This window comes from Cherax quadricarinatus, chromosome 52 (genome assembly GCF_038502225.1).
Source record: "Cherax quadricarinatus isolate ZL_2023a chromosome 52, ASM3850222v1, whole genome shotgun sequence".
NCBI lineage: Eukaryota > Metazoa > Arthropoda > Malacostraca > Decapoda > Parastacidae > Cherax > Cherax quadricarinatus.
Window position 1 is genome coordinate 11,545,210 of NC_091343.1, and position 27,004 is coordinate 11,572,213.

Here is a 27,004-nt window from a genome sequence, read left to right on the forward strand (position 1 = left end):
GAAAACTTTACGAGAAATTTAGTGCCGAGAACGGGACACCACGAGTTTATTTCAGCTTGGTTAACAGTGATTACATATGCGTTATTGTAGCTTAATGCTTGAATTAATCAGTAAATTGGATTATTCAAGAATGGATAATTATTTACTAAAGATTTTTGTCAAGTTTTCTCCTTAATAATGGCATCTAATACTTGATAATTTCATACTGGGATGTTTAAGATATTTAATAATTTGATATTTAAGCAAATTCTTATGACGATGCTTTATAAAATCAGATTGTAATCATTTACCATCAGCCTCTCTCTTGAAGGTGATGTTCTTGTGAGCAAGGTTGGCGAGGGTGAGACCCTCTGGTGTGGTCAGCCTGGGGTCGTTGGCTCTCACGGCATCGTTGACGAGGTAGCTCAACAGGAAATTCGTACGGAGGTGAGAGTTCTCGACGCTAGTGTCGTATAGCGGGTTGGGGGCGTCCTGGGGCACGAGGTTCGCCATCAGGCTGAGCCTAGGAGATACCACTGTCCCTGGAGCTGCAACATACATTAAGCACTTTAATTGAGGTGCTCTGCAGGCAGTGACAGATCCATATGAAGACACTGAAATTAAGAGTGTATATTTCGAACTTAAAATTGGTATACAAAAGTTGATGAGTAAGACATGAGCAACATTTAGGTATGTTCATTAATGAAACATTTTGCTTGCGTAGCAGGCTTTTCAAGTTAAATGAAGATTAACTGCAATCCTATAGACAGTATAAGTGGAGAGGTAGTGAAGCAATCAGTCTTTCAGCCTTGATATTAGAATCACTCTCTTAGACTAACCATCTTCCATCAAGGCTGAAGGACTGATTATTTCAAACCGCCTTTCCACCACCAAAATTCACCTCTGTACTCGACTGATGAAGCATGCTATGCAGACGAAGGCTTTCGTTAATAAAGATGTCAAAGTGCTGTACATGTATCTCCTCGACTGAGACACTGTTGGGAAGTAGAGGCGCTTGGTTTTGATGATAGTAATAATAGTAACTCCCGAACTAGTTTACTTAAAAGCCACTAAATAAAATTTTGAAACTGGGGTGTTTGAATGTGCGTGGATGTAGTGCAGATGGCGATAAACAATTGATTGTTGGTGTGAGATTATTATTACAAATAGTGTCAAACCCGTATTTGCTATAGAGCATTGCAAGACTGGTGGAAACTGTTGACAAAGGGAAGTAGTTGAAACTACATAATCAAAACCCGAAGAAATGTTTGTGTTTAGAGTTTGGAATGTTGTAATAGTTATTCTTTTGGTATGTTGTGGCGGTGATTATGTGGACATGTAAACAGACGTGAGGGAGGAAACACCTGAAATAAAGATACAATTCAAGGGAGGCGCCTTGATGCCGGTGAGGGAACTCTTCTTTAAAGGTCCTAGACTTACCCTACCCCCTTTTCTTGGATGGAACGTGATTGCCTCTCATTCTCCAGACGTTTAATGACCCCTACTGGTTTAGCACTTCATTAAAATAAAATATAAATCAAGGCATTAAAAAATACTAAAGAATAGCTTGTAGGTTTAGCGCTTCTTTTTGATAATACTTTTACACTAGTACATTATTATTCCTATATTTACAGGTAGAAGGTTAAACCCGTAAGTATCGTACATTGCCTAGGGAATGGGAGAGAAATCAGTTATGTTCCGAGGAAGGGGAGGGATAGCTCCAAGTTCCTTGATAAAGAGCCTTTCACTAGCATTAACCTCCACGCTCCGAATTTTCTGCATAATATTCATATCACACATCCCTTAAAGAGTTACAGATTTTGCCCTACAGCCCCCTTAACTCACCCCCTTCAACTCCTTCCCCTTAAGAGTGACGGACAATGTTTAAACACCCTGGACATGGATGCAGTAACCTGAACTAGCTTTGTAAGCTTGAATATTTTTTGCACCATGTTTGACTTGGCTCCTGATCATCAATGGTGGTAGACATACTATTACTATTATTTTATTTTACTTCTAATTCTGAGATTCATTAAAATACCTGAGAACTACAAAAATATAAATTAATAAATACCGAATATTGGGTAATATTAGTGAAATATATGACTGCAACATAAATTTCACCAGCATACAAACATGTGAGTAAAGTCTAAAATATTTAACTCTTTCACAAACATAATGGCAGAAAATGCATTTCTCTAGTATAAGATATAACGATAACATACATTTAGGGTATAAACAAGTTTTTTTTTTATTGTGACAGTCCTTTGTGGTTACTTTTAAACTTATTAATACTAATGTAAACTGAAATTATTAGCGTATTATCACCTTCAGCATGACTGGTGGCAGCGGTGGGTTTCTGGTTACGAAGAGCATGGCGCCAGAGGTTGTACAGGGAAGAGGTACCGGAGTCTAGACTGCCAGGCAAGGGGGACACCACCAGGGAAGCACTAGTATCCTAGAATAATGCAATTTGAAGAAATAAAACCGTAATTTCCTATATGAAACTGTAACTTAACAGCGATAGGCAGAAAAGCATGTGAAATCTCAGTGTTAAGTCTCAAATTATTTACAGTATGACTTTAAAATGAGTAAAGCATGAATTCAAAGCATTTCCTGACGTACCTGTTCAGATGTGCTAGGCGACTCTGCGTCGACAGTCTCTGTTATGACTGGTGTGGGTAGAGGCGGATCACTAGTTACCTCATCTGGTACAGTTGTTGGTTCTTCCTCTACGCCTATGGAGATATGAATATTATTGTATTATGCATCACAGTTATGAGGATAAAAGCTAAAATATATTTGTTCAGAATTTAAAACAAAAAATGTAAGAATTTTTTTTAATCATAAAAAAAAAACAAATTACTCACCCAGCTGGGAGGAGAGCTTCCGTGTGGCCTGCTCTATCTTGGCTCTGTGGTCGAAGAGGAAATCTCCCAGAGTATACACTTGGGTACCATCAGGAAGAATCCGATGGTCCACTACGGGAATGTTGTTTACTACAACGTTACCTAAAGTGGGTAATACATTTTAAGTGTAATACGAGAGTAAGTGGAGCACAGAATTGTTTATATGAAATCTTTGCTAAATCCGTAGCTGGTGCCTAACACAATATATATTCCAACTGGAGATGCAAAATATTCTTCAGAAAAATGTGAAACAGTGTGTAGCGCTAAGAAAATCAAACGAAACTGGATAAATTTAGTTATAACTGTAGATTCAACTCCTTAAAATTAGTTTCAGGTGTAATCACAAATTACCCCTAAACAAATTACATCTCGTGGAAAAATACAGTTGATGCCTCGTATCACCTCGTTAATGTAAATATAGGGAAAATCTATCATATTACCTTCCTAATTAAATAAATAACCGTTGTACATGACTAGGGATTTAAATTGAGAAGATAGCGCAAGAGTATTGGGATATACAAAAAGCCTATAGGATTTATATCCACATTTGTCTTAACTGTTGCAGTCAAATTTAGGATAATTGTTTAATATATATACGCTGTATAGCCCTTGTGGCTTAGCGCTTCTTTTTTATTATAATAATAATAATAATTAATATATATAGTTTCGTTTTGCATCAGTAAGATACCTTGATACATCACATAGGTTATTATACCGTCTATCTCTGTATTCCTCAATCAATGGACAATGAAGCAGTGCTCAAGAAAGTGACCATTTGGCTGACCATATACGTACTTTGCATTTAGTTTTACCATGTGTGTGTCTGCTAAATTGTCAGAAGTACTTACCTGGCTGCTACATCAAACCTTTGTGGGTTTAGTGCTTAGGTATGGTTGTATTAATTATAATAACTCAACGTCAGTCACTACATATTGCAAGTTGCTCTGTAAACACGTTTATCAACGTTCAAACTGTTATAGTGAGTGACAGATCTACTCAAGCTTAACTACATTCTAATGACACGTTCATTATTTACTATTCAACTATTACTCCTAATGTTAAATTACTATGGAACATCATTCAGAAGGCTTGATATTTTTCTCTTTATCGAATGTCGTTTCATTTATGGTTTTCTCATTTCTAGCAGCCGGCTTCCCTGAATCCCACAATATAATAAATATTACTGTATTTACACATCTTAGAAACCAGTCGCCTCCACTTGATGTATCACACATGAAAGTGTGATATAGAATGTAGCGAGTGGTAGAAGAAAATATTCAAACAGCCCCGGGAATAACCTTGAGTTTTCCCTGAGGTACGTTTGTCTTTTCTGAGGATGAGGGTTCCCAGTAAAGTTCTACAGGTGGTACCTCCATATATATATATATATATATATATATATATATATATATATATATATATATATATATCTATATATATATATATATATATATATATATATATATATATTGTGTGTGTGTACATGTTCTGCTGAATAAGCCAAACCGGCAAGTTAGACCTAAACAGCAAATAAATTTTGCCAAATAATCAGAACATAACGAAAATATACATCACTGATTTTAGGTAATATTAAATAAATTTACACTAGTAAAATTTGTCTAAAAAAAATTACGTTAGGTTAGATGAGGTTCCTAAGTTAGGTTTGGTTAAAAATAAAAATTTTGCAACTGTCGATCAAAAAAAATTAGTATCAATCTTCCAAAATTTTTGTTCACAATGCCCAGGCACCATACCTTGAGCTGAATTCCTCACATAGGTTCAGGGCTTTAACGATATAATTAATCTTTCTGGTCTATATTTTTATCTAGGTTAAGTATAAGAAAGGAGAAAGATATTCTTTGAATTGCATGTCAGTGCTGCCTTATCAGGGATGCTTGAGTATACAACCACGGTCATGGAAACCATATCGAATACAGGCCTTCAGTTTTAAACCTGGTTGACCTGTGGTATAGACTTACGGCTGCAGCTTCCATGTTACATCACACTCCAGGACACCCATCCTCATTCAAGATAACCCAAGAAAGTCAAACAATATTGCACATTTAAGTTGGGGTTCTTATCCCTTTCCTCTAGGATCCAAGCCATAACAGCCAAATAATTGCTAGACATTTACTGCTAGTTGAACGTGAGGACTAAGTTTAAAGATATTAACATGATACGAACTGCCAACGCTGTAAATCGAACCCGAGCTGTTTTGATTACGAAGTGAGCGCTGTAACGACTGTGCTACATGCCCTCTCGCTAATGCTGTCACTTGGGCCAACTCACCGTCCTTATCTGCTTTAAATGTGAGCTCCTTCCCGGCCAGATTAGTGACAGTGAGTCCCTGAGGCTCCGTCAACCTGGGATCCTGGTCGATCACGGGCTCCAACACCAAGTAGTCCAGCAGGAACTGAGTGCGAAGAGCCTCGTTGTCTGCGCTGTCATCATAGAGTGGGTGTGGGGAGTCCTGAGGCACCAGGTTCACCATCTCCAGATAGTCAGGAGACAGAATCGTCATTGGATCTGTTGAAAAGGTAATTATAAATTATGCATGTCAATAAGCAGTCTTGTATAAGTGACTGGTGGAAATGGGATCAAGTCATTATTATGTTAAATGACCCACGTTCTAAGTATTATCCACATATCTGATATGCCAGAGTATATCGCTACAAGTACATCAGTTAAGAGAATGAACAGATAAATCAGTGAGGGGGTTTGGCAAAAGGGATCTGGAAAACTGCTAGGCTTAGGGACTCTTCAAGAAAGCTTCCTTGAGAGTGGCTCTTGAATCATGGAATTAGAACATAAGGAGGAACACTGAAGCAGGCCTACTGACCCTTACTTGGCAGGTCCTTGTTAAACCCAAACTCACTAACAAAAATATTCGCCCAACCAATTATCAGTGTTACCCAAGGAATAAGCTTTGATAACCATTAACTAAAGTGCAAGTTCCACTCAAATCCAATTGGACTCCTACCTCTTTTCTTGGCTCGAATGTGATTGGCTCATATTTCTCCTGGAGCATTATGACCTTTGCAGGTTTAGCGCTTTCCCTAATAATTAAATAAATATATATACTAGAGAACATGACTCTCTCAGACTCACCTGCAGTATCTGTAAGAGACGTCGAGGACTCTTGGTATGCGAGAGCGTGGCGCCACAGGTCGATCAGCGATGATGCCTCATTTTGTTCCACCAGAGGAGGGATCCTGCTCACCGTCAAGGCCTCAACAGATACTCCAACTTCCCTTTCAGGCTCTTCATTTCCTACTTCGGACAGTGCTACTTCTGTTTCAGGCTCTACGGCACCTGCTTCGGACAGTGCATCTTCTGTTGCAGGGTCTACAGTACCTACTCTGAACAGTGTTGGTTCTGTTCCAGGTTCCACATTATCTGTAACATCTGCTAAAGGTTCAACGATGTTTAGCTCTGATATCGAAACCTCTCTTGCAGGTTCGTCAATATCTGCTGTAGACACTGGAATATCTAATTCAGATCCTGCTACATCCGTTTCAAGCGCTGCAAATTTGGCTTCCCGCATTAGAGACTTTGTTTCCAATTCTGGTTCCTCTACCTTAGGTTCTGCAACATTTGCTTCTAGCTGAGAAACTGCTTTTGTAGAACCTGCTCGCTGTCCTTCAAGTTCCTGCTCTTGTGTTTTAAGAATTGTGACATCTCTTTCAAAAACTGAATCCTCTTTCTTAGGATCCGCAATTTCAGATAACAGTATTTTATCTGTTTCTGGCTCCACTCCAGGGAAGCTGACCGGTGCGGCCGTTTCCTTTAGGCTATTAGGCAGAACTGGCTCAGGGTGGGTCTCCTCAAACTTAACGCTGAGCACTTCAGGGATGGGAGTTGTCAAAATATTGCTTTCAGCCTCAGGGACCGCATCATTATCTGAGCTTGACACAGAGTCTGCGGAGCTCTCAAAGGAAATTTCAGTCTTCGGGACAATATCGACGATTACTTCCGATGTTATGTCAGTGGCTGGTGAAGGTTCTACAGTATGTGGATCTTCCACCTCATCGGGAGTATTAAATATTATACCTAATGATTTTGAGTCTCTGCTAGGCTTATCCCCTATCTCTTGTTCCGGTTCATCCAGTGGAATAAAATCAAGTGTTTCTGCCGGTGTCTGCGTTTTTAAATATGAATCATAAAGAAGCTGAGGAGAATTATCTAATCCTGAAATAAATTCTTCATTAGTCGATTCCCTTACAGTATCTGCATTTAGAACTTCTTTTGGTGAAATTCCGAAGCCAAATTCGGTCATCGGTAATGTTTTAAATTCTTCATTATCAAATTCTGTGAAAGATGAACGCGAGTTTGCCGTCAAGGGTTCTGTGACTGGAATTGGCTGAGAAAGCGAATAAGTTTCAAAGTTGCGTGAGACATTCGGTGAATCAGCGAGAGGAATATCTCCGGGTGAATTCTCTGGGAAGGGTTCAGTTACTGGAAAGATATCTTCCCGTTGAGAGTGAGCTGTTATTGTAGGGGAAACCTCAGATGAAATTTCCGTTACTTGACTGACTACGACAGAGAAGCGCGGAGCACTGTCCTGTTTGACGGAAGAAGGTCTGGGCACCTGCACTGGTCCCACTGATGGCTCGCCTGGACGTTCTTGTAGCTCCTCACCTAACCAAGAGAGACAACAAAACATTTATGACACCACCCCACTTACCATCAAACACGTTAACCATCGGAGTGATTTCCCTTGGATCAGCGCTCATGATTCAAGACACTGAAGCTACCCTTCCCCGAGTGATGATAACCAAAGGAAAGTTACCGGAACCACATTATCTTCTCATCTTGTTACATTTACAATTTCATGAAATGTTAATTTCTATACACATGTGTTTCAATTCTCAGGTGATTTACTTGTATAGAAAACCATAGTAAAATTATAGTTAGGATTTGCACATGATTGTACTGCAGATCGGTTGTAAAAAGTTTTATTATTGGAGGCCTCCCGTACTGGCAAAGTGCTTATTGGTGGTCGGGCAATTGACTGGGTAAAACACTCCACAAGGTCCAGAGAGTAATCATGGAATCACGGGCGGCTTTCAACACTTTGACCTGTTGTCTTCGTTATAAATTTGAAGTTACTTGGATGTGTAAACATAACTGTTCCCTTAGTTCTCTGACGGAGATAATGATTATACAGTATTATAATGCACCTCAAATTACTCTTTGTTCCTTGTGTGCTGTTTTCTATATATTCAAGCACTGCAAATCCAACATTCATGATTCAAGGTATTTACTGTGTTATAAATAAGTACAGTACCAAAAATACAGTACACTCATCAATATTATTTACTTCACTAATCTAATGGATCTTGTCACAATCCACTGAGTAATGCTTCTTGTATAAAAAATAACAATGATTATTATAATTCATTAATTACCAGTTGAAAGTTTTCGCTAAATTTCGCGACGAACATTCCTGAGTTGACCGAGTGGTCTTAAATTAATAACCAAAAAATAATGAAACTGATCACCACTACAATTTTCCAGTTTTCATGTGTTTACAGCCGCCAGCCAGCCCCACACACCCTTCTTCATGGACACTGTTCTCCCCAGAAGTCAACTATTTAAGCACTAATAGAGCTTTCAATAAGCTCTTAATAAACCAATAAGCGGACCATCACATGATCAAGATCCTCGTAGGGTTGGTTATTCATGCTGATGAATAAATGACAAGCAACAAGCTACCGGAATGTTACCCTGGGAGGTGAGCGTGGTTGCTACGTCAGCTTGGGTACTGAGGAACTGGAAAGCTTCGTCTAGGCGATCTTTGTGGTCCTCGAGGAAACGCTCTAAAGTATATATTTGAGTGCCGTCTTCTAAGGTTTTGAGTCCCTCTACAGGCGATCCATTTACGCTGATCTTCCCTGTAAAATGAACACGAATAATTACTATTAACTTTTAATTATATAATCATAAATAATACCAGATTACCAAATAATAGATAAAATGCTTTTGTCACGTGTGAGGGAAGGTAACAGAAGAAATTAGAGCCATAACCTGAGTGCCTTTTGCTATATTATTCTAGTATTCTTCTAGACAGAATTCAAGGTAACTATTCTGTAGTTAGTGCTTCTCAGCAGACATCAACGATGTTGAACTTCGGAACAAGATTAAATATTGCTAGACTGGAGCCTCGATATTTTTATATATTTATATTTTTACCTTTCTGCCCAGCGAGCATCATTCTTTCGATGGCTCAATTCAGCAGACTACAGCAGACCCGCATAGTAACCCACGGTCTGCTTCACCCCCTTATATGTCCATGGGAGAAATATCCCACCTTGACGGTCCTTGGTGAAGAAGAGGTCATCGCCAGTGTGAGAGGTCATCTTAAGACCTCCAGGTTCGCTGATCCTGGGATCATGGGCGTCCACGGCCTCCAGCTCCAGGTACTCCAGCAGTTCCTTGATTCCTTCTTCAGGTATATTCTGCCCGGCGTCTCCGTCACCTGGCCGGACCTGCTCTCCATCTATTAGACACACCCAAACACACAACAGAACGGATTAGGAAACTGAGATGACAACAGTTGGCCCAATTCATTAGGACTGCTCTGTTACTAGGACTATCCTCCCACTAGTCATGCTTGCCTATTTTTTTAATACTTTTTCCTTCAAATTTGAGGCATTCAGAAGCCCCCTTCAAATAAATACGTGATAAGAGTAAGATCTCTCAGTCTTGTGCGCTAATATAAAGAACTTTCTCACAGTTTACATGCTAAGATTTAGTTTATTCCCTTAGGTGAGTGCTAAAATTCCGTTTCAGCTGTTGAACTTAGACTTGTAAGATTTAGGTCATTACCACAGCCGTGTGTGGTAGGAGTCAGACCCTCTCGTCAGATTTGTGTGCTAAGCAAACAACACTCAATCTTAAGTGCCATTATTGAGATCAGCTTAAAACAAATGATAAAATGCAGGTCCAGTCTTTAAGCTAAGAAATAAGCGCACTCTCATGCAAGTGCTACTTATAACTCGTGTCTTGCCCTCCCATTAACGTGCGAGAAATCAGATCATGCCCTCAAACTAGAGCATTATAATTCAGATATATCCCTAAAACTAGTGTGTTAAGACTAGGGTCTAGTCCTACCACCACGTTCATACACTATGACTCAGGTCTTGCCCATACTTTCAGTATTAAGATAATAGAATCTTAATGAGTTTAGTTATATCCATGATGATTAAGATACTTGCAACCATTCATAATATTCCAAACTATGGAGCTGAACTCTTCTCCAGGTTGAGGGACTACCTCAAATACTATTTCTCCAAGGTTGATGGACTGATTATATCTTCATTTCACTACTACAACTGCTGCCTCTATTTGACTGAAGAAGCCTACTGTGTAGGCGAAACGTTTCATCAATATACTCAACTGTTGCACATGTGTCTTAATCAACTTGTCTGCATTATATACCATTTTCAACAGTTATATCCACGCACCAGGACTTACCAGAATTTGACAACGATACCATTGGAGGGCCAAGGATTTTAATCCTTTCCTCGTTCTTAAATCTAGATTCAAGCCCTTTGAGGCATGGTTATGCATTAGATACTTAGGCCTGAGGACCAGTGGACAGCCTAGTTAGGTACTGCAACTACTACTTAATTATGGCCACACAAAAACTGTTAAACAATGATATAAAGATCCAAAATAAATAGTACTTTGGTGCATTGGTAAATTTCAGTTGAAGTTCATTTTGTAAAATGAAAACTTAAAGTTATCCGGAAATTTTCAGGTAAAGTGAGCCTCTGCTTGTTTACGTCGTGATACAGACATGTATCAGGTCGTGATACATAGACATGTATCAGGTCGTGATACATAGACATGTATCAGGTCGTGATACATAGACATGTATCAGGTCGTGATACATAAACATGTATCAGGTCGTGATAGACATGTATCAGGTCGTGATACATAGACATGTTCACCTCTGTCAAGTAGCGGTAAACTCAAGTGTAAACAAAAGTAAGTCTTGTTCAAGAGGTTTCCTTAACTACATTACTTAAAGCTTTAATGTTCGCTTTAATTATTTCTTCCTTAATTAGTTTTATTTGATCTACTGACAGTCTTACTATGACTCGCGTAGTTGCTACGACTCATCGAGGTGCTGGGACCTCACCTGGGTGCTGGGACCTCACCTGGGTGCTGGGACCTCACCTGGGTGCTGGGACCTCACCTGGGTGCTGGGACCTCACCTGGGTGCTGCTACTTACCTGAGTGTGTGCTGTTGTCAGGTGAGTACGCCAGGTTGTACTTGTGGTCGCCCGTCCTGGGAAGCGTCGCCCCCTGGAGGTGGGCGGCCAGCACGCCCACCACCACTACCGTCACCGCCCACACTGCAAAACATGAACCATGCAAGGTCACGATTACTGCTTCTATTTTTACATATAAAATATAAAATGTTTTATCATTTGTACTATTTAAAATAGTAAAAACAATACTAAAAAAAAATAATTATTACTGTTATTATATGTATACAGAAAGATGAGAAATTATTTTTATTTTATTAACACACTGGCCGTTTCCCACCAAGGCAGGGCGACTCGAAAAAGAAAAACTTTCATCATTCACTCCATCACTATCTTGCCAGAGGGCTGATTTACACTACAGTTACAAAACTGCAACATTAACACCCCTCCTTCAGAGTGCAGGCACTGTACTTCCCATCTCCAGGACTCAAGTCCGGCCTGCCGGTTTGCCTGATTCCCTTCATAAATGTTACTTTGCTCACACTCCAACAGCACGTCACGTCCTAAAAAACCATTTGTCTCCATTTTCTCTTATCTATCACGCTCACGCACGCTTGTTGGAAGTCCAAGCCCCTCGCACACTAAACCTCTTTTACTCCCTCCCTCCAACCTTTCCTAGGCCGACCCTTACCCTGCCCTCCCTCCACTACAGATTTATACACTCAGGAAGTCATTCTATTTCGTTCCATCCTCTCTACATGTCCAAACCATCTTAACCCCTCTTCAGCCCTCTGGATAATAGTTTTGGTAATCCCGCACATCCTCCTACTCTCCGAACTACGGATTCTCCGCATTATATTCACACCACACATTGCCCTCAGACATGACATCTCCACTGCCTCCAGCCTTCTCCTCGCTGCAACATTCACCACCCATGTCTTACACCCATACAAGAGCATTGGTATAACTATACTCTCATACATTCCCCTCTTTGCTTTCATGGACAAAGTTCTTTGTCTCCACAGACTCCTAAGTGCACCGCTCACCTCTTTACCTTCATCAATTCTATGATTCACCTCATCTTTCATAGACCCATCCGCTGACACGTCCACTCCCAAATATCTGGATACATTCACTTCCTCCATACTCTCTCCCTCCATTCTGATATCCAATCTTCCGTCACCTAAATTTTTGGTAATCCTCATCACCTTACTCATTCCTATATTCACTTTCAATTTCCTTCTTTTACTTACCCTACCAAACTCATCGTCCAACCTCTGCAACTTCTCTTCAGAATCTCACAAAAACAAAGAGCAAAGAGCAACTGTGACAACTCCCACTTTGTGTTAGATTCTTTATCTTTTAACCCTATACCTCTTTCCAACACCAGATCATTCACAACTCCATCACTCTTACAACTCCATTACTTCTACTTCGTAAAAACCTCTCATATGCTAATTTTTTCTCTGTTACTACTCTCTTTACATCATTCCACCAATCGTTCTTCTTAACTCTCGCACCCACTGTTCTGTAACCACAAACTTCTACTGAACACCAACATTACATTCTTAAACTTAACCCATACATCTTCGACCCCATTGCCTATGCTTCCATTAGCCCATCTGTCCTTCAGCAGTTATTTATATCTTACCTTAACTGCCTCCTCTAGTTTATAAACCTTCACCTCTCTCTTGCTGCTTCCATTTTCCTTGTATCCCATCTACCTTTTACTCACTGTAGCTACAACTAAAAAGTGATCTGATATATCTGTGGCCCCTCTGTAAACATGTACATCCTGAAGTCTACCCAACAGTCTTCTATCTACCAATACGTAGTCCAACAAACTACTGTCATTACGCCCTACATCATATCTTGTATACTTATTTATCCTCTTTTTCTTAAAATGTGTGTTACCTATAACAAAACCCCTTTCTATACAAAGTTCAATGAAAGGGCTTCCATTATCATTTACACCTGGCACCCCAAACTTACCTACCACACCCTCTCTAAAAGTTTCTCCTACTTTAGTATTTAAGTCCCCTACCACTATTACTCTCTCACTTGGTTCCAAACTTCGTACACACTCGCTTAACATCTCCCAAAATCTCTCTCCTCTACACTCCTCTCTTCCCCAGGTGCACACACACACACACACACACACACACACACACACACACACACACACACACACACACCCTATGACCCACTTTTCACATCCTACCCTTATTTTAATCCACATAATCCTTGAATTTATACATATATGTTCCCTCTTCTCTCTCCATATCTGATCCTTCAACATTATTGCTACCCTTTAGCTCTAATTCTCTCAGATACTCCTGACTTAATCCCATTTATTTTTCCCCACTGAAACTCCCCTACCCCCTTCAGCTTTATTTCGCTTAGGGCCAGGACATCCAACTCTTTTCATTCATAACATTAGCAATCATTCTTTCTTATCATCCGCACTTCATCCACGCACATTCCAACAACCCAATTTTATAAAGTTTTTCCTTTCCTTCTTTTTAGTAATTTATACAGGAGAAGGGATTACTAGCTCATTGCTCCCGGCATTCAGTCGCCTCCCACAACACTCATAGCTTACGGAGGAAGAATTCTGTTCCACTTAATGAATCTGTTATGAGGTTAGAGCTTTGCTGATGACAGTGTTTGTGTGAATGTGTGAAGAGAAGCTGCAAAAGATTGGAGGAGGAATCTGGGTGTGTAATGAAAGAAAAAGTGAACATAGAACAGAGCAAACTGATGAGAATAAGAAGCTATGAAAGACTGGTCATTAGATTAGAGGGAAAGAGAATGAAGTGAACGTGTTTATATATTTACAAGTTCATGCATCAACAGATAGATGTATGAAAGGCGACGTTAATCACGGAAGAGAAAGGTATGGAGTGTCCTGGGATATGTGCAAATATACAAATTTAGTAATGGAGGTAAAGCAAGGATAGTAGTGAGTATAGTAATACTTATGGATTTTTGAACGTTGCAGCGAGGAAGCTGGGAGCAGCAGAGTTAGCGTCTTGGAGATCGATGTGTAGCGTGAATATTATACAGAAAATAATGAAATCAGAAATTAGAAGACGGTGTAGTGGCATAAAAGGAATAATTCAGTAAGTGGAGGAGAGATTGTTGAGATGGTTTTTGTTATGAAGAAAGAAAGGAACAAGATAAGTTGACCAAGAGTGTGTATAAATACTGGGTAAATGGAAAGAAGAACAGGAGGATGCAAGAAGAATTGGGAGTGAAGGAGGTTAAGAGTGGGAGAATCTTAAGCGAATTAAAGCAAAGTGGTTTTGGGGACTTGCCGAGCTGTTAGTGTAACCAATATACTATCTACAAAGAGATACAGAGAAACTGGTTAGAGTTTAAGTTCTGGAGGTGGTAAGTACGATGCTGGCACTCTGAAGGATGAGTGGGGATGTTGTAGTTTTGAAGGCCATTTGTAGTGTGATTTTATATATATATATATATATATATATATATATATATATATATATATATATATATATATATATATATATATATATATATATATATATATATATATAAAGTTCTTCGAGGAAGAATATTTGGATTTATATATATTTGATAAAATTTGAAGATCTTTCGTTCAGACTGTCCATATTAATGAATATGAACAATGAGCAGCACTATAGGTAACAACTTGTTACTCAGACAAGGTGTTGAATATTGCATGAGTAGATTACATCAGCGCCATATACAAACACAGTCCACCTTGGTGAAGGTGAAAATGTACACAGAGGGTATATGCCCTTGGTTAAGCTTCCAACTGCAGCCTCGGGTGCTGTCTGGCGCGACAAACCACACACGTGCGTTGAGATATGCTCACTCAGCCTAGCTTCACACAGTTGTGCTGAGATGTGCTGATTTAGCACAGCCATCAGGTGTGTTGAGCTGAGTCTACTCAGCACAGCCTCACAGCTGTGTTCACTCAGCACAGCTGTTTTCAGATGTGTCCACTCACACAGCCGTGTTCGGATGTGTCCACTCACACAGCCGTGTTCGGATGTGTCCACTCACACAGCCGTGTTCGGATGTGTCCACTCACACAGCCGTGTTCGGATGTGTCCACTCACACAGCCGTGTTCAGTTGTGTCCACTCACACAGCCGTGTTCAGTTGTGTCCACTCACACAGCCGTGTTCAGATGTGTCCACTCACACAGCCGTGTTCAGATGTGTCCACTCACACAGCGGTGTTCAGATGTGTCCACTCACACAGCTGTGTTCAGATGTGTCCACTCACACAGCTGTGTTGAGATGTGTCCACTCACACAGCTGTGTTCAGATGTGTCCACTCACACAGCTGTGTTCAGATGTGTCCACTCACACAGCTGTGTTCAGATGTGTCCACTCACACAGCTGTGTTCAGATGTGTCCACTCACACAGCTGTGTTCAGATGTGTCCACTCACACAGGGGTGTCAGATGTGTCCACTCACACAGCTGTGTTCAGATGTGTCCACTCACACAGCTGTGTTCAGATGTGTCCACTCACACAGCTGTGTTGAGATGTGTCCACTCACACAGCTGTGTTGAGATGTGTCCACTCACACAGCTGTGTTGAGATGTGTCCACTCACACAGCTGTGTTGAGATGTGTCCACTCACACAGCTGTGTTGAGATGTGTCCACTCACACAGCTGTGTTGAGATGTGTCCACTCACACAGCTGTGTTGAGATGTGTCCACTCACACAGCTGTGTTGAGATGTGTCCACTCACACAGCTGTGTTGAGATGTGTCCACTCACACAGCTGTGTTGAGATGTGTCCACTCACACAGCTGTGTTGAGATGTGTCCACTCACACAGCTGTGTTCAGATGTGTCCACTCACACAGCTGTGTTCAGATGTGTCCACTCACACAGCTGTGTTCAGATGTGTCCACTCACACAGCTGTGTTCAGATGTGTCCACTCACACAGCTGTGTTCAGATGTGTCCACTCACACAGCTGTGTTCAGATGTGTCCACTCACACAGCTGTGTTCAGATGTGTCCACTCACACAGCTGTGTTCAGATGTGTCCACTCACACAGCTGTGTTCAGATGTGTCCACTCACACAGCTGTGTTCAGATGTGTCCACTCACACAGCTGTGTTCAGATGTGTCCACTCACACAGCTGTGTTCAGATGTGTCCACTCACACAGCTGTGTTCAGATGTGTCCACTCACACAGCTGTGTTCAGATGTGTCCACTCACACAGCTGTGTTCAGATGTGTCCACTCACACAGCTGTGTTCAGATGTGTCCACTCACACAGCTGTGTTCAGATGTGTCCACTCACACAGCTGTGTTCAGATGTGTCCACTCACACAGCTGTGTTCAGATGTGTCCACTCACACAGCTGTGTTCAGATGTGTCCACTCACACAGCTGTGTTCAGATGTGTCCACTCACACAGCTGTGTTCAGATGTGTCCACTCACACAGCTGTGTTCAGATGTGTCCACTCACACAGCTGTGTTCAGATGTGTCCACTCACACATGTGTCCACTCACAGAGCTGTGTTCAGATGTGTCCACTCACACAGCTGTGTTCAAATGTGTCCACTCACACAGCTGTGTTCAGATGTGTCCACTCACACAGCTGTGTTCAGATGTGTCCACTCACACAGCTGTGTTCAGATGTGTCCACTCACACAGCTGTGTTCAGATGTGTCCACTCACACAGCTGTGTTCAGATGTGTCCACTCGCCAACATCAGCGCCACTTTTGTTTTTTTTTTCAGTCATATTTATTTAATATTTACTTCGTTATAATCTTTAGGATAAATAAGTACTGATACCTCTTCGATGGTCATCGACCCGCTGAAGGTGATAATTCCGTTCCAAGTTCTCCTGATATACCTCAAGTTCTGGCAATGAATTTTAGGACTCGCTACGGGTTCGAGTCCCACTCGCTCCGTGATTTGTTTGAAATTGTTTTATTACGATTTCGTGGGTCAATTCTTGCAGCATCTGGTAATAACAAAGCTTTCCATCACAACGTTTTGCTCGTCACTTAGAGAAACACTGTCATTAGATAATGATCTGTTCTACACTTAGAGATTTTTACATCGTGTAATTCGCCTTCAGGGGAAAGTCCAGCTTAACCGCTCTGGTTTACAGTTGTCTCAATTTGATCAGCCAATCTATTTATTTCCAGGTCCAGTCAGACGAATTTAAAAACATTTTAGTAGGGGAAAAAATTGTATTCGGGCAAAGGGAGCCGAGAAGGTTGGTTACAGTGCTTTACTTTGCCTGAGGTACAAGTCAAAGACCTCTGTGGCATGCGAGTATCAATGTCCACACGCGGCCTCTCGTAGGCTCTCTCTACCAGATGTTAAGATGTTCCAACCAGATTCCTTACCACACGAGGCCTCTTATAGGCTCTCTCTCCCAGATGTTACCTCCAGATTCCTTCCCACACGCGGCCTCTAGTAGACTTCCCAGCTATCACTTCAATGATCCTTCCACATGGAAAATAATTAAGCTACGAAAAGCCTTAGATGAATGTGGTATATTAAGCGTTTGTGTATTACGATAATTTGTTTATTATAGTGACGGGAATGCGCTAAAACCGTATGGGACATACAGTACCTTAGAAAGGAGATGGTATCGGGTTCGACTTAAAGGAAGGACAGGTTCAGTTCTTTGGATCAAAAGCCGTTCACCGGCAACAAACAAGCTCCTTTAATGGGAGGTCGACCAGAAACGTAATCATGTGTTGATTACAAATTCCAAACGGCTTGCTTGCTGATCATCAAGTTGGACCAGCGACGCCGCTAGCGATCTCGAGTGCACTGAGGCAGAACTTGAAAATAGCCGGAAATAAGCGAATCCTTACAGAAGATTGAGAGTTCCTGAACCGCAGAATGTCTTCGTAACTGTTGAAGAGACGACACAGCCAACAGTAAAACGGCACTTACAATAGGATATGACGAATTAAAAAATTAATGGCTAGCAACGCACTTTGGGAGTTCGGAACAACGGAAGAGGCAAACAAAGGAGGAATGCGGATGATAGCAGCGAGAACTGCGTATGATTCCACCGAGAAAATATTGGCTGTCTCCGGCAAACGTTCCTGAAACACGCTATCAGAATAATGAGGGGCGAAGCTCACACTATCAGCGGATGTCGAGGCACCAGTATACACAGTAATATCAGGGAAGTGAGAAGAAAAATACTGAAGGAAGGAGGAGCTGATGTCCATAAAGACATACTCTTGTCACCGGAATTATATATATATATATATATATATATATATATATATATATATATATATATATATATATATATATATATATATATATATATATATTATATATTATACCTTTCAGCATATATATATATATATAATATATATATATGCTGAAAGGTATAATATATAATATATATATATATATATATATATATATATATATATATATATATATATACATATATATATATATATATGTTTACAGTGAAACATATAAGTGAACAGTATTTAGATAAGGCTAAAGAGGTCTTTGTGGCATTTATGGATTTGGAAAAGGCGTATGGCAGGGTGGATAGGGGGGCAATGTGGCAGATGTTGCAGGTGTATGGTGTAGGAGGTAGGTTACTGAAAGCAGTGAAGAGTTTTTTACGAGGATAGTGAGGCTCAAGTTAGAGTATGTAGGAAAGAGGGAAATTATTTCCCAGTAAAAGTAGGCCTTAGACAAGGATGTGTGATGTCACCGTGGTTGTTAATATATTTATAGATGGGGTTGTAAGAGAAGTGAATGCGAGGGTCTTGGCAAGAGGCGTGGAGTTAAAAGATAAAGAATCACACATAAAGTGGGAGTTGTCACAGTTGCTCTTTGCTGATGACACTGTGCTCTTGGGAGATTCTGAAGAGAAGTTGCAGAGATTGGTGGATGAATTTGGTAGGGTGTGCAAAAGAAGAAAATTGAAAGTGAATACAGGAAAGAGTAAGGTTATGAGAATAACAAAAAGATTAGGTGATGAAAGATTGGATATCAGATTGGAGGGAGAGAGTATGGAGGAGGTGAATGTATTCAGATATTTGGGAGTGGACGTGTCAGCGGATGGGTCTATGAAAGATGAGGTGAATCATAGAATTGATGAGGGGAAAAGGGTGAGTGGTGCACTTAGGAGTCTGTGGAGACAAAGAACTTTGTCCTTGGAGGCAAAGAGGGGAATGTATGAGAGTATAGTTTTACCAACGCTCTTATATGGGTGTGAAGCATGGGTGATGAATGTTGCAGCGAGGAGAAGGCTGGAGGCAGTGGAGATGATGATCATGTCTGAGAGCAATGTGTGGTGTGAATATAATGCAGAGAATTCGTAGTTTGGAAGTTAGGAGGAGGTGCGGGATTACCAAAACTGTTGTCCAGAGGGCTGAGGAAGGGTTGTTGAGGTGGTTCAGACATGTGGAGAGAATGGAGCGAAACAGAATAACTTCAAGAGTGTATCAGTCTGTAGTGGAAGGAAGGCGGGGTAGGGGTCGGCCTAGGAAAGGTTGGAGGGAGGGGGTAAAGGAGGTTTTGTGTGCGAAGGGCTTGGACTTCCAGCAGGCATGCGTGAGCGTGTTTGATAGGAGTGAATGGAGACAAATGGTTTTTAATACTTGACGTGCTGTTGGAGTGTGAGCAAAGTAACATTTATGAAGGGGTTCAGGGAAACCGGCAGGCCGGACTTGAGTCCTGGAGATGGAAAGTACAGTGCCTGCACTCTGAAGGAGGGGTGTTAATGTTGCAGTTTAAAAACTGTAGTGTAAAGCACCCTTCTGGCAAGACAGTGATGGAGTGAATGATGGTGAAAGTTTTTCTTTTTCGGGCCACCCTGCCTTGGTGGGAATCGGCCAGTGTGATAATAAAAAAAAATATAATATATATATATATATATATATATATATATATATATAAATATATTATAAATATATAATATATATATATATATAAACACACACACACGCACACACCATAGTTCTATTCTAACAAAGGCTTCAGCAGAGTAAAATTCTAACAGCCAGAGATGGGGAGATATTCTAGAGATTAACTAAAGTTCCCTCCATACAAACCTTATATGTAAAGAGAGAGAGAGAGAGAGAGAGAGAGAGAGAGAGAGAGAGAGAGAGAGAGAGAGACTGGGTAAAGGTAAGCTGGGTGGGAACTTTAATCATCATCTTGGTGGGGCTCTAAACCCACTGGGATCATACAGAGCCTGTATGAGGGGTATGGAAGACATTTAGGCTTAGTTCAGGAAACTGGAGCACAGATTCAATACCATAGATCAAGAGCCCCTCACCAGCATCAAGGAACCTCCCTTTAGAGGCTTTAAAGTACTGATTATTAAATAAAAAAAAATTCTAACTCAGATCGCCACTCCATACTGTGTTCCATACTGATCAAGTCGCATTAAGTGGGTGTTCCAAAATGTAACTTCCATATAGAATAGAGAAACCACACTAATCAGGCATACCCACAATATAACTAGCATATAGAATATCCAATATTATTAAATAAAAATATTCGCCTCTGACATAACTCGTTTGGAGGTCAAAGCGTTAGTCTCACAACCGAATGGTCCCGGGATTAATTTCCTTGACAGTTGCAAGGTATATTATGCAAGTTTCCTTAAACCCCTGCTCGCCTAGCAGTAAAAATGGCTACCGGGTGTTTGCTTATTGGTGCGAGTCGCTTCCTGAGAAAAAAATTACTATGCAACTGTGTTAGAAAGTTCCAGCCCTTCTACAAGTCCTATCCTGGGCAAAATGCCAATGTGTAAGGAATCACCAGACTTGCTGCAGGTATACAAGTACTGAGTAAAACGTAAGTACAATGTAGTATATTTACTGCTGATAAACTCACTCTCTGCTGATAAACTCACTCTGTGTTGAAGGATAGTGGCAATACACGTCTAGGAAGCAGAATTCACATTATCACAACATATAGCACCTCGTCTACCATCACCACACTCACCAGCGCTCCTCCCTCAACTGCTGTACGCGTTTGTCTTTAGTTATATCACTAGAAAATGCTTGAAGATAAAAGACACGTTGTAGAACAAGCAGCATTATGGTGGCTAAAGACTAATAAGGAAACCTTCACATATACAAAACAGTGTTAACGTGAATCTTAGCCACGTCTTTGTTTCTGTTGATGCTGCCTCTCCTTGTTCAGTGTCAAATATTCTGATTTTCAGAATTTACGTGACTTGGCATGACCATGACTGTCTCATACCTCTTTTTACCTGACCTGACCTTAACTGCCTCTTAACCTATTCACTTGAGCTGACTTGTGTCTTTCTCCCGTTTCGTCTCTCGTGAGTTGATGATTCAGGACGGGTCGAAATATTTATTAGTTTCATTCCGAATTTGTAGGTTAGTTATGAATAGTCCCAGTCACTGTATTGTGGGTTAGTTGTGAACTATCCTAGTCACGGTATTGTGGGTTAGTTGTGAGCTATCCTAGTCACGGTATTGTGGGTTAGTCCTGAATTGTCTCAGTAATGGTATTGAGGTTAATTGTGAATTGTTAAAGGAGAATCATATGTTAATCATAAGGTACCACATTACGGAGCAATATGTCAGTTTTTGTCTTCTCAATAAACTACTACAGTTATAAAAATATATAATAATTTAACCCTTAATTAACATCCACATTCAATATATAATTACTTATCCCCAGAGCTTGCAGTTGCATCACGATGTATGTTGTTGTTGTTGGTTGCCTCATGTCAGTGCTGCAACCCATTCTCATTTTAAAACGTTTATGGTTGACATTTTGGTTAACGTCGACCATTTCACGTTTCCTAGTTTTCTCTAAATTGTATTTTCTTTATTTTACGTTGAATTAATTTATGTTAGGTAAGATTACTTAAAGTTAAAAAAATTAAACGACGAATAAGCGAATTAAAAAAAAAATCCGGGATATATATAGCAACAAGGTGGCGGAGGAAAGACAGGAAATGTCTAATACTTGACATTAATTATTCTTGCTGTGAGAATGGTTGACATTTGTCAATCTTCGTGCGCCAATGGTTGACGTTTATCATTCATATTGCGCCAATGGTTGACGTTTATCATTCATATTGCTACAGTGGTTGACGTTTATCATTCATATTGCGCCAATAGTTGACGTTTGTCATTCATACTGCGCCAATAGGCGTAATGATTCTCCATCATGCTTCTGGCCTATCTGGCACCTAGAGTAGCGCATCCGTCTGGTCACAGCGGGGAAAACCTCCATAACTCCTAATCATGAATGATCCACACGGTTTTAGCTGTTTAGCGCTTGTAAAAATAATAAAAATAACTGATAGTGATTTGAAGTCTCTGAATCCAGTTTAGTTTAATAATGAAACGGCAATTAAACATGTAACCTAGTATAGCCTAAACTTGAATCCTAAGAAAAAAACATGTAGGCAGAAACTGTACTAAAAACAAGACTTTGTCTCCGTTTAACTTTTAAATTCAGATAAAGATTGTTCCCTGGAGTTTCGACAAGAAACTGTTTTAGTGTTATGAAGATGGTTTGAGTGAAAGGCTGAAACACACACTTTGTGTCACTTGCTATTTTCTCTCTATGTGTTGTCGTTCATGGTACTGATTAGTTTTTATCACACTTGTGCGTTTATGTAATCAGGTTTACAACACTTTTACCATTACAAAATAAAATGTTAAGGTCAGTGTGTTGTGAACTATTGAGAGAGTGGTCACCACTAGCGAGGGTCACCAGTGAGGGTCACCACCAGCGAGGGTCACCACCAGCGAGGGTCACCACCAGCGAGGGGTCACCACCAGCGAGGGGTCACCACCAGCGAGGGTCACCACCAGCGAGGGCGACCACCAGCGAGGGTCACCACCAGCGAGGGTCACCACCAGCGAGGGTCACCACCAGCGAGGGTCACCACCAGCGAGGGCGACCACCAGCGAGGGCGACCACCAGCGAGGGTCACCACCAGCGAGGGTCACCACCAGCGAGGGTCACCACAGCGAGGGCGACCACCAGCGAGGGTCACCACCAGCGAGGGTCACCACCAGCGAGGGCGACCACCAGCGAGGGTCACCACCAGCGAGGGTCACCACCAGCGAGGGTCACCACCAGCGAGGGTCACCACCAGCGAGGGCGACCACCAACGAGGGCGACCACCAGCGAGGGTCACCACCAGCGAGGGCGACCACCAGCGAGGGCGACCACCAGAGAAAGCGACCACGAGCGAGGGTCACCACCAGCGAGGGCGACCACCAGCGAGGGTCACCACCAGCGAGGGTGACCACCAGCGAGGGCCACCACCAGCGAGGGCCACCACCAGCGAGGGCCACCACAAGCGAGGGTCACCACCAGCGAGGGTCACCACCAGCGAGGGCCACCACCAGCGAGGGCCACCACAAGCGAGGGTCACCACCAGCGAGGGGTCACCACCAGCGAGTGGTCACCACCAGCGAGGGGTCACCACCAGCGAGGGGTCACCACCAGCGAGGGGTCACCACCAGCGAGGGGTCACCACCAGCGAGGGGTCACCACCAGCGAGGGGTCACCACCAGCGAGGGGTCACCACCAGTGAGGGCCACCACCAGCGAGGGCCACCCGCGCGGGCCACCACCAGCGAGGGCCACCACCCGCGAGGGGTCACCACCAGCGAGGGTCACTACCAGCGAGGGTCACTACCAGCGAGGGCCACCACCAGTGAGGGGTCACCACCAGCGAGAGTTACCACAAGTGAGGGTGACCAGCGAGGGTCACCACCAGCGAGGGTCACCAGTGAGGGTCACCAGCGAGGGGTCAACACCAGCGAGGGGTCACCACCAGCGAGGGGTCACCACCAGCGAGGGGTCACCACCAGCGAGGGGTCACCACCAGCGAGGGGTCACCACCAGCGAGGGCCACCACCAGCGAGGGCCACCACCCGCGAGGGGTCACCACCAGCGAGGGTCACTACCAGCGAGGGCCACCACCAGCGAGGGGTCACCACCAGCGAGAGTTACCACAAGTGAGGGTGACCAGCGAGGGTCACCACCAGCGAGGGTCACCAGTGAGGGTCACCAGCGAGGGTCACCACCAGCGAGGGGTCACCACCAGCGAGGGGTCACCACCAGCGAGGGGTCACCACCAGCTAGGGGTCACCACCAGCTAGGGGTCACCACCAGCGAGGGGTCACCACCAGCGAGGGGTCACCACCAACGAGGGGTCACCACCAGCGAGGGGTCACCACCAGCGAGGGGCCACCACCAGCGAGGGGCCACCACCAGCGAGGGTCACCACCAGCGAGGGTCACCACCAGCGAGGGCCACCACCAGCGAGGGGTCACCACCAGCGAAGGGTCACCACCAGCGAGGGTCACTACCAGCGAGGGCCACCACCAGCGAGGGGTCACCACCAGCGAGAGTCACCACCAGTGAGGGTGACCAGCGAGGGTCACCACCAGCGAGGGTCACCAGTGAGGGTCACCAGCGAGGGTCACCACCAGCGAGGGTCACCACCAGCGAGGGTGACCAGCGAGGGTGATCAGCGAGGGTCACCACCAGCGAGGGTCACCACCAGCGAGGGGTCACCACCAGCGATGGGTCACCACCAGCGAGGGTCACCACCAGCGAGGGGTCACCACCAGCGAGGGGTCACCACCAGCGATGGTCACTACCAGCGAGGGCCACCACCAGCGAGGGTCACTACCAGCGAGGGCCACCACCAGCGAGGGTCACCACCAGCGAGGGTCACCACCAGCGAGGGTCACCACCAGCGAGGGTCACCACCAGCGAGGGTGACCAGCGAGGGTCACCACCAGCGAGGGTCACCAGCGAGGGTGACCAGCGAGGGTCACCACCAGCGAGGGTCACCACCAGCGAGGGTCACCACCAGCGAGGGGTCACCACCAGCGAGGGGTCACCACCAGCTAGGGGTCACCACCAGCTAGGGGTCACCACCAGCTAGGGGTCACCACCAGCGAGGGTCACCACCAGCGAGGGGTCACCACCAGTGAGGGTCACCACCAGCGAGGGGTCACCACCAGCTAGGGGTCACCACCAGCGAGGGGTCACCACCAGCGAGGGGTCACCACCAGCGAGGGGTCACCACCAGCGAGGGTCACCACCAGCGAGGGGTCCCCACCAGCGAGGGGTCACCACCAGCGAGGGGTCACCACCAGCGAGGGTCACCACCAGCGAGGGGTCACCACCAGCGAGGGGTCACCACCAGCGAGGGGTCACCACCAGCTAGGGGTCACCACCAGCGAGGGTCACCACCAGCGAGGGGTCACCACCAGCGAGGGTCACCACCAGCGAAGGTCACCACCAACAGCACAGTACCACAACATCGCCTCAACCTCGTCACTCCACTTTCTAACACTAACCAACCTCCACTTACTCCTCTCTTACGTTCAGAAATGTTAGGCCAGTTAAATTTACCATCCAAAGCGTAATTCAAGGAATCATTCCATTTGTCAGGTATGTAGATGAGCAAGACACATATGCATTAGTTGAGTATCTGTTGCACATGTGTCTTACTCATCAACTTGTCGGTATTGTAGACCATTTTCAATGTGTGTATGTCAGGCAACCGGAAGATTTGATACTCGAGGGGAAGCAGCTGTGTAGATTCTTAGTTTGGGTAAAATAAGCTAGTTTATGTTTCGCAAATTTTAGTTAGGCAAAGTTAAAAGTTAGGTTTGGTTCAGAATTAAAATACACCAGCACTGAGTTTGAAGTCGCTCGGAAGTTGCATTCTCAAGTTATCGACGTTGCCGATTTGAAGGCGATTACAAATTATCGAGTGAAAAACCACCATTTCAACTTCAATTTCTTTTCTTGATTATCTTTTCTTAGTTATATTCCGAATTCTCCACAACCCCGTAAGAAAAAAAATTATATGTATATTTTTTTTTTTAAGAAGCAGGAATTTGTATACCTATTAAAAGCTACCAGACAAGGACAACCAGGATGAACAAGTAAACTGTTTACATTAGCTCCACCAGAACCCAGTAATAAACTTAGGTTTATTCCAAGATATATCAACGTTGAAGAGTTGAACCTCGTTTCGCGGAAACCATTATTTACATTATTTACGATTTCTTCAATAAAATTTACTGATTGGCACTTACACAGACCGGGATCAATTCTCCCCAAAATTATTAACATGTTCCAGCGTTTAGAGTTTGAAGCTGATCGGTAGAAATTGATCAGAAAAGGGTGATAAGAAGAGGTTGATCAGAAGACGCTGATCAGAAGACGCTGATCAGAAGACGCTGATCAGAAGACGCTGATCAGAAGACGCTGATCAGAAGACGCTGATCAGAAGAGATTGATCAGAAGACGTTGATCAGAAGACGTTGATCAGAAGAGATTGATCACAAGAGGTTGATGAGAAGAGGTTGATGAGAAGAGGTTGATGAGAAGAGGTTGATGAGAAGAGGTTGATGAGAAGACGCTGATCAGAAGACGCTGATCAGAAGAGATTGATCAGAAGACGTTGATCAGAAGACGTTGATCAGAAGAGATTGATCAGAAGAGGTTGATCAGAAGACTTTGATCACAAGAGATTGATCACAAGAGGTTGATGAGAAGAGGTTGATCAGAAGAGGTTGATCACAAGAGGTTGATGAGAAGAGGTTGATCAGAAGACTTTGATCACAAGAGATTGATCAGAAGAGGTTGATGAGAAGAGGTTGATCAGAAGAGGTTGATGAGAAGAGGTTGATGAGAAGAGGTTGATCAGAAGAGGTTGATGAGAAGAGGTTGATCAGAAGAGGTTGATCAGAAGAGGTTGATCACAAGAGGTTGATCACAAGAGGTTGATCACAAGAGGTTGATCACAAGAGGTTGATCACAAGAGGTTGATCACAAGAGGTTGATCACAAGAGGTTGATCACAAGAGGTTGATCACAAGAGGCGAGATCCAGCTATTGCCTGCAAAA

General features: G+C 43.0%; 1 protein-coding gene across 2 annotated transcripts in view; it reads right to left on the reverse strand.

The window, feature by feature from the left end:
• The window catches only part of LOC138854209 (uncharacterized), a 67,702-nt gene that overhangs the window by 12,417 nt on the left and 28,281 nt on the right, over nt 1–27,004 (reverse strand). For both annotated transcript variants that reach the window (XM_070096050.1, XM_070096048.1), the window contains exons 2-10: nt 11,129–11,251; nt 9,199–9,387; nt 8,615–8,782; nt 5,997–7,526; nt 5,178–5,414; nt 2,850–2,990; nt 2,605–2,717; nt 2,308–2,437; nt 291–527 (exon numbers count right to left, since the gene is read on the reverse strand). In XM_070096050.1, the coding sequence (XP_069952151.1) occupies nt 291–527; nt 2,308–2,437; nt 2,605–2,717; nt 2,850–2,990; nt 5,178–5,414; nt 5,997–7,526; nt 8,615–8,782; nt 9,199–9,387; nt 11,129–11,251 (2,868 nt within the window). The remainder of the gene's footprint in view (nt 1–290; nt 528–2,307; nt 2,438–2,604; nt 2,718–2,849; nt 2,991–5,177; nt 5,415–5,996; nt 7,527–8,614; nt 8,783–9,198; nt 9,388–11,128; nt 11,252–27,004) is intronic.